Raw genomic sequence first — 8,831 nt, 5'->3', positions numbered from 1 at the left:
TATACATTAATTTGGCATGACCCACAGTGACTTATACATTGAATATTGCATGATCCACAGTGACCTATACATTAATATGGCAAGGTCCACAGTGACTTATACATTAATATTACATGGGCCCACAGTGACTTACAGATTAATATTGCATGGCCCACAGTGACTTGTACATTAATATTGCATGGCCCACAGTGACTTGTACATTAATATTGCATGGGCCACAGTGACTTATACATTAATATGGCATGGCCCACAGTGACTTATACATTAATATTGCATGGCCCACAGTGACTTATACATTAATATTGCATGGCCCACAGTGACTTGTACATTAATATTGCATGGCCCACAGTGACTTATACATTAATATTGCATGGCCCACAGTGACTTATCCATTAATATTGCATGACCCACAGTGACTTACAGATTAATATTGCATGGCCCACAGTGACTTGTACATTAATATTGCATGGCCCACAGTGACTTATACATTAACATTGCATGACCCACAGTGACTTGTAGCATGGCCCACTTATACATTAATATTGCATGCCCCACAGTGACTTGTACATTAATATTGCATGGCCCACAGTGACTTGTACATTAATATTGCATGGCCCACAGTGACTTATACATTAATATTGCGTGGCCCACAGTGACTTATACATTACTATTGCATGGCCCACAGTGACTTGTATATTAATATTGCATGGCCCACAGTGACTTATACATTAATATTGCATGGCCCACAGTGACTTATATATTAATATTGCATGGCCCACAGTGACTTGCATTAATATTGCATGGCCCACAGTGACTTACATTAATATTGCATGGCCCACAGTGACTTGTACATTAATATTGCATGACCCACAGTGACTTGTACATTAATATTGCATGACCCACAGTGACTTGTACATTAATATTGCATGGCCCACAGTGACTTGTACATTAATATGGCGTGGCCCACAGTGACTTATACATTACTATTGCATGGCCCACAGTGACTTGTACATTAATATTGCATGGCCCACAGTGACTTGTACATTAATATTGCATGGCCCACAGTGACTTGTACATTAATATTTCATGGCCCACAGTGACTTGTACATTAATATTACATGGCCCACAGTGACTTGTACATTAATATTGCATGGCCCACAGTGACTTGTACATTAATATTGCATGGTCCACAGTGACTTGTACATTAATATTGCATGGCCCACAGTGACTTATACATTAATATTGCATGGCCCACAGTGACTTGTACATTAATATTGCATGGCCCACAGTGACTTGTACATTAATATTACATGGCCCACAGTGACTTGTACATTAATATTGCATGGCCCACAGTGACTGACTTGTACATTAATATTGCATGACCCACAGTGACTTGTACATTAATATTGCATGGCCCACAGTGACGTGTACATTAATATTGCATGGCCCACAGTGACTTGTACATTAATATTGCATGGCCCACAGTGACTTGTACATTAATATTGCATGACCCACAGTGACTTGTACATTAATATTGCATGACCCACAGTGACTTGTACATTAATATTGCATGGCCCACAGTGACTTGTACATTAATATTGCATGGCCCACAGTGACTTGTACATTAATATTGCATGACCCACAGTGACTTGTACATTAATATTGCATGGCCTGATGACTTGTAATTAATATTGCACAGTGACTTGTACATTAATATTACATGGCCCACAGTGACTTGTACATTAATATTGCATGGTCCACAGTGACTTGTACATTAATATTGCATGGCCCACAGTGACTTGTACATTAATATTGCATGGCCCACAGTGACTTGTACATTAATATTGCATGGCCCACAGTGACTTGTACATTAATATTGCATGGCCCACAGTGACTTGTACATTAATATTGCATGGCCCACAGTGACTTGTACATTAATATTGCATGGCCCATGTGACTTGTACATTAATATTGCATGACCCACAGTGACTTGTACATTAATATTGCATGACCCACAGTGACGTGTACATTAATATTGCATGGCCCACAGTGACTTGTACATTAATATTGCATGGCCCACAGTGACTTGTACATTAATATTGCATGACCCCCAGTGACTTGTACATTAATATTGCATGACCCCCAGTGACTTGTACATTAATATTGCATGGCCCACAGTGACGTGTACATTAATATTGCATGGCCCACAGTGACTTGTACATTAATATTGCATGACCCACAGTGACTTGTACATTAATATTGCATGACTCACAGTGACTTGTACATTAATATTGCATGACTCACAGTGACTTGTACATTAATATTGCATGACTCACAGTGACTTGTACATTAATATTGCATGGCCCACAGTGACTTGTACATTAATATTGCATGGCCCACAGTGACTTGTACATTAATATTGCATGACCCACAGTGACTTGTACATTAATATTGCATGACCCACAGTGACTTGTACATTAATATTGCATGACCCACAGTGACTTGTACATTAATATTGCATGACCCACAGTGACTTGTACATTAATATTGCATGACCCACAGTGACTTGTACATTAATATTGCATGACTCACAGTGACTTGTACATTAATATTGCATGGCCCACAGTGACTTGTACATTAATATTGCATGGCCCACAGTGACTTGTACATTAATATTGCATGACCCACAGTGACTTGTACATTAATATTGCATGACCCACAGTGACTTGTACATTAATATTGCATGACCCACAGTGACTTGTACATTAATATTGCATGACCCACAGTGACTTGTACATTAATATTGCATGACCCACAGTGACTTGTACATTAATATTGCATGACCCACAGTGACTTGTACATTAATATTGCATGACCCACAGTGACTTGTACATTAATATTGCATGACCCACAGTGACTTGTACATTGATATTGCATGACCCACAGTGACTTGTACATTAATATTGCATGACCCACAGTGACTTGTACATTAATATTGCATGACCCACAGTGACTTGTACATTAATATTGCATGACCCACAGTGACTTGTACATTAATATTGCATGACCCACAGTGACTTGTACATTAATATTGCATGACCCACAGTGACTTGTACATTAATATTGCATGACCCACAGTGACTTGTACATTAATTTGCATGACCCACAGTGACTTTCTGTGCTTTCAGATTTTGTTCTTTAACTCTTCTCAGAAAACATGCACTTCATTTAATTGAGATATTATTTAATAATTCAAGGTCCATGTACAAAGGTTTAATTTGTCTCATTTACAGTTTTTGACAATCGCTTATGTTAGGTTTTGAACTTCAGTTGAACAGTTTTGAAAAGAGTATGTAAACATGTGTAAATGGGCCTGTAGGTACATAGAGTTTTGGTGGTGGTTGTGTCTGAGGGAGAAAAGAGTATGTAAACATGTGTAAATGGGCCTGTAGGTACATAGAGTTTTGGTGGTGGTTGTGTCTGAGTGAGAAAAGAGTATGTAAACATGTGTAAATTGGTTGCATAGAGTTTTGGTGGTGGTTGTGTCTGAGTGAGAAAAGAGTATGTAAACATGTGTAAATTGTCCTGTAGGTACATAGAGTTTTGGTGGTGGTTGTGTCTGAGTGAGAAAAGAGTATCTAAACATGTGTAAATTGTCCTGTAGGTGCATAGAGTTTTTGGTGGTGGTTGTGTCTGAGGGAGGAAAGAGTATGTAAACATGTGTAAATTGGCCTGTAGGTACATAGAGGTTTGGTGGTGGTTGTGTCTGAGTGAGGAAAGAGTATGTAAACATGTGTAAATGTGCCTGTAGGTACATAGAGTTTTGGTGGTGGTTGTGTCTGAGGAGAAAAGAGTATGTAAACATGTGTAAATTGCCTGTAGGTACATAGAGTTTTGGTGGTGGTTGTGTCTGAGTGAGAAAAATCATTCATGACATTTGAAGATGTAGTCATTGAATGCATTTTGTGCCAAAACAATGAAACATGATCCACAGTTTAACCCACATAGACCGCTGTTGTGCTCACTGGGTGAAGAGTTTAGAAAATGGAGTATTGAGAAATGGGTCCTAACGATTGTAAAAAACTGTAATGTTTTTACCAGTATTCTTGAAAACATTCGATATATCAACATGGTTTGTCACTATGCTGAACCACAGCGCCGATAAATGACCATATCCATCCGGACCTTTGCCACCGAGGACATTTGTGTCACTGGACCGTTTCAGATAGTAGTTGAGTACCCTGCTATAGGGAATACAAGTTCACATCATTAGACAGATAATATGAACTTGTGCGGTTGTCTATAAAAGGGGTTCCCAAACTGTTTTCATCCAGGTCCCCCTTCCAGCATTAGGGAATATCCCACTCCCCCCCTGCACACCCCTATTTCTATGGGTACAAGCACCGAAATTAAACAAACGTTGCACAACCGTCTTGTTGGCGGTGAGAGAATTTAGCAGGTTTAAAGCTTATTTCCTGCAATTCAACACATCTTGCATCATCAGATCCTCTTGTCATGTTAGTCATTATATACCTTAGAGATCTATTTATAACTTGTCAGAAAACTTGTGTGTGTGTGTGTGTGTGTGTGTGTGTGTGTGTGTGTGTGTGTGTGTGTGTGTGTGTGTGTGTGTGTGTGTGTGTGTGTGTGTGTGTGTGTGTGTGTGTGTGTTACCCAGAAAGCTGTGTGAGGGCTTGTCCTCCACAACTTTGATTCTCCTAGCACCAACGGGGATGACAGCAGCCTCGATGTAACCTGTAGAAACACAAGAGAGTGAGGTGGGTGGAGCCACACCCAGACCCACACCTGGGGTGAGGAGAGGACGAGAGGTGAGGGGGGATGAGAGGAGGTGAGGAGAGGGGAAGGGGTAGTACAGACAGGGTTGGGCTGGGCTGGTTCTTTATCCAAGGTGTTAATTTGGAAAGGGTTGAAATTATTTTTCTGTGTGAAAGGCAAGGAGGAGGACAATGAAGGAAGTAGAAAGACCTTCTGTCTCTGTGTGCTGGAGCATCACACGGAGCCTGGGTTTGAAAGGAAGGATTCAACCAGAGACAGATAGGTAGGTTGTGACCTGAGGTCACCATATTCCCTATATAGTGTGATATTTGAGACTAGAGCTCAATGAGCCCTGTATCAAAAGCATTGCACTATATTGGGAATACGGTGGCATTTGGGATTCACACATTGAGATGTACGGCTCTGAATTCAACAGGTGTCATATAAGAGACCAGGAAGTATATGTGAGCAAAATTATCCAATCATTTTGAGGATCCCACTGCATATACACTACTTCCGCTTTGTGACATCACTTTTGAATCATTCATTTGATTCTAGCACAGAGATCCTATGAAATGTTCTATGGATTCCAGCCTCAACCCGACTGGGAGAGAAATCTCTGATTAGACCCTTGCCAGCCCTTCCTCCTCACAGACATGCATCCAAGCACCCACTAGTGTTTGGGCAGTAGTGATGATACAAAAGCAGCTCGTTGGTTCCCAGGCCCTCGGGTGACTGACTGTGGTCACACTGTTACTTCTGAGGCTTACACACAAATGTGTTAAAGAAGGAAACAAAAAATAGAGTGGAGAGAGATATGAAAGACCCACAGTGAGAGAGAGAAAGGAGGGAGGGAGGGAGGGAGGGAGGGGGAGGGAGGGAGGGAGGGGAGGGAGGGGGAGGGAGGGAGGGAGGAGGAACAGAGAGAAAGGGAGGAGGAAGAGAGGAGGGAGAAGAGGAAGAGGAGAGAAAGGGGAGGGAGGGAGAGAGAGTGGGAGGGAGGGAGAAGAGGAAGAACAGAGAGAAAGGGAGGGAGGGAGAGAGAGAGAGAGGGAGGGAGAGGAAGAACAGAGAGAAAGAGATACACAGTGAGAAGAGAGAAAGGGAGGGAGGGAGGTAAGAAAGACCCACAGAGAGGGAGAGAAAGGGAGGGAGAAGGGGAACAGGGAGGGAGGGAGGGAGGGAGGGGAGGGAGGGAGAAGAGGAAGAACAGAGAGAAAGGGAGGGAGGGAGAGAGAGGGAGGGAGGGAGGGAGGGAGGAAGAACAGAGAGAAAGGGAGGGAGGGAGAGGGAGGGAGGGAGGGAGGGAAGAACAGGAGGGAGGGAGGGAGGGAGGAGAAGAGGAAGAACAGAGAGAAAGGGAGGGAGGGAGAGAGAGTGGGAGGGAGGGAGAAGAGGAAGAACAGAGAGAAAGGGAGGGAGAGAGAGAGAGGGAGGGGAGAAGAGGAGGAACAGAGAGAAAGGGAGGGGAGGAGAGGAAGAAGAGGAAGAAAGGGAAAGGGAGGGAGGGAGAGAGAGAGAAAGGAGGGAGAAGAGGAAGAACAGAGAGAAAGGGAGGGAGGGAGAGAGAGGGGGAGGGAGAAGAGGAAGAACAGAGAGAAAGGGAGGGAGGAGGAGAGGGAGGAGAAGAGGAAGAACAGAGAGAAAGGGAGGAGGGAAGAGGGGGAGGGAGAAGAGGAAGAACAGAGAGAAAGGAGGGAGAGGGAGGGAGGGAGGAGAAGAGGAAGAACAGAGAGGGGGAGGGAGGGAGAGAGAGGAGGGAGAAGAGGAAGAACAGAGAGAAAGGGAGGGAGGGAGAGAGAGGGAGGGAGAGAAGAGGAAGAACAGAGAGAAAGGAGGGATGGGAGAGAGAGGGGGAGGAGGAAGGGAGAAAGGAGGGAAGAGGAAGAACAGAGAGAAAGGGAGGGAGGGAGAGGTAGGGAGGAGAAGAGGAAGAACAGAGAGAAAGGAGGGAGGAGAGAGGGAGGGAGGGAGAAGAGGAAGAACAGAGAGAAAGGGAGGGAGAGAGAGAGGGGAGGGAGAAGAGGAAGAACAGAGAGAAAGGAGGGAGGGAGAGAGGAGGGAGAAGAGGAAGAACAGAGGAAAGGGAGGAGGGAGGAGAAGAGAAGAAGAACAGAGAGAAAGGGAGGGAGGGAGAGAGAGGGAGGGAGAGAGGGAACAGAGAGAGGGAGGGGAGGGAGGGAGGGAGGGAGGGAGAAGAGGAAGAACAGAGAGAAAGGGAGGGAGGAGAGAGAGAGGGAGGGAGAAGAGGAAGAACAGAGAGAAAGGGAGGGAGGGAGAGAGAGAAGGGAGGAGAGGGAGAAGAGGAAGAAAGAGAGAAAGGGAAAGGGAGGAGGGAGAGAGAGAGAGGGAGGGAGAAGAGGAAGAACAGAGAGAAAGGGAGGGAAGAGAGGGTGGGAGAAGAGGAAGAATAGAGAGAGGGAGGGAGGGGAGAGAGGGAGGGAGAAGAGGAAGAACAGAGAGAAAGGGAGGGAGAGAGAGAGAGAGGGAGGGAGAAGAGGAAGAACAGAGAGAAAGAGAGGGAGGGAGAGAGAGGGAGGGAGAAGAGAAGAACAGAGAGAAGGGAGGGAGAGAGGGAGGGAGGGAGGGAGGGAGGAGGGAGGGAGAGAGAGAGGGAGGGAGGGAGAAGAGGAAGAACAGAGAGAAAGGGAGGGGAGAGAGAGGGGAGGGAGGGAGAAGAGGAAGAACAGAGAGAAAGGAGGGAGGGGAGAGAGAGGGAGGGAGAAGAGGAAGAACAGAGAGAAAGGGAGGGAGGGAGAGAGAGTGGGAGGGAGGGAGAAGAGGAAGAACAGAGAGAAAGGGAGGGAGAGAGGGGAGGGAGAAGAGGAGGAACAGAGAGAAAGGGAGGGAGGGAGAGAGAGGAGGGAGAAGAGGAAGAACAGAGAGAAAGGGGAGGGAGGGAGAGAGAGAGAGGGGAGGGAGAAGAGGAAGAACAGAGAGAAAGGGAGGGAGGAGAGAGAGGGAGGGAGAAGAGGAAGAACAGAGAGAAAGGGAGGGAGGGAGAGGGGAGAAGAGGAAGAACAGAGAGAAAGGAGGGAGGGAGAAGAGGGGAGAAGAGGAAGAACAGAGAGAAAGGAGGGAGAGAGAGGGAGGGAGGGAGAAGAGGAAGAACAGAGAGAAAGGAGGGAGGGAAGAGGAAGAAGAGAAGAACAGAAAAAGGGAGGGGGGAGGGAGAGAGGAGGGAGGGAGAAGAGGAAGAACAGAGAGAAAGAGGGGATGGAGAGAGAGGGAGGGAGAAGAGAAGAACAGAGAGAAAGGGAGGAGGGAGGGAGGGAGAGGGAGAAGAGGAAGAACAGAGAGAAAGGGAGGGAGGGAGAGAGAGAGGAGGGAGGAGAAGAGGAAGAACAGAGAGAAAGGGAGGGAGGGAGAGAGAGGAGGGAGGGAGAAGAGGAAGAACAGAGAGAAAGGGAGGGAGGGGAGAGAGAGGGAGGGAGAAGAGGAAGAACAGAGAGAAAGGGAGGGAGGGAGAGAGAGGGGAGGGAGAAGAGGAAGAACAGAGAGAAAGGGGAGGGAGAGAGGAAGGGAGGGAGAAGAGGAAGAACAGAGAGAAAGGGAGGAGGGAGAGAGAGGGGAGGGAGAAGAGGAAGAACAGAGAGAAAGGAGGGAGGGAGAGAGAGAAGGGAGGGAGAAGAGGAAGAACAGAGAGAAAGGGAGGGAGGGAGAGAGAGGGAGGGAGAAGAGGAAGAACAGAGAGAAAGGAAGGAGAGAGAGAGGGGGAGAAGAGGAAGAACAGAGAGAAAGGGAGGGAGGGAGAGAGAGAGAGGGAGAAGAAGAGGAAGAACAGAGAGAAAGGGAGGGAGAGGGAGAGAGTGGGAGGGAGGAGAAGAGGAAGAACAGAGAGAAAGGAGGGAGGGAGAGAGAGGGGAGGGAGAAGAGGAAGAACAGAGAGAAAGGGAGGGAGGGAGAGAGAGAGGGAGGGAGAAGAGGAAGAACAGAGAGAAAGGGAGGGAGGGAGAGAGAGAGTGGGAGGGAGAAGAGGAAGAACAGAGAGAAAGGGAGGGAGGGAGAGAGAGAGTGGGAGGGAGAAGAGGAAGAACAGAGAGAAAGAGAGGGAG

The 8,831-nt window shown here is 46.4% G+C and overlaps 1 protein-coding gene across 1 annotated transcript in view; it reads right to left on the bottom strand.

Annotated features, from left to right (window-relative positions):
* Positions 1-4,132: 4,132 nt before the first annotated feature.
* The window catches only part of LOC127924267 (A disintegrin and metalloproteinase with thrombospondin motifs 19-like), a 31,647-nt gene continuing 26,948 nt past the window's right edge, over positions 4,133-8,831 (bottom strand). Inside the window, exon 6 of the mRNA XM_052508830.1 lies at positions 4,133-4,755. Coding sequence (XP_052364790.1) covers positions 4,547-4,755 — 209 coding nt within the window. The 3' untranslated portion in view covers positions 4,133-4,546. The remainder of the gene's footprint in view (positions 4,756-8,831) is intronic.

The sequence above is a fragment of the Oncorhynchus keta genome, unplaced genomic scaffold, assembly GCF_023373465.1.
Source record: "Oncorhynchus keta strain PuntledgeMale-10-30-2019 unplaced genomic scaffold, Oket_V2 Un_contig_3896_pilon_pilon, whole genome shotgun sequence".
NCBI classification, from domain to species: Eukaryota; Metazoa; Chordata; class Actinopteri; order Salmoniformes; family Salmonidae; genus Oncorhynchus; species Oncorhynchus keta.
Note: the sequence above shows the minus strand (reverse complement) of the source record. Positions and strands in the feature narration are given on the sequence as shown.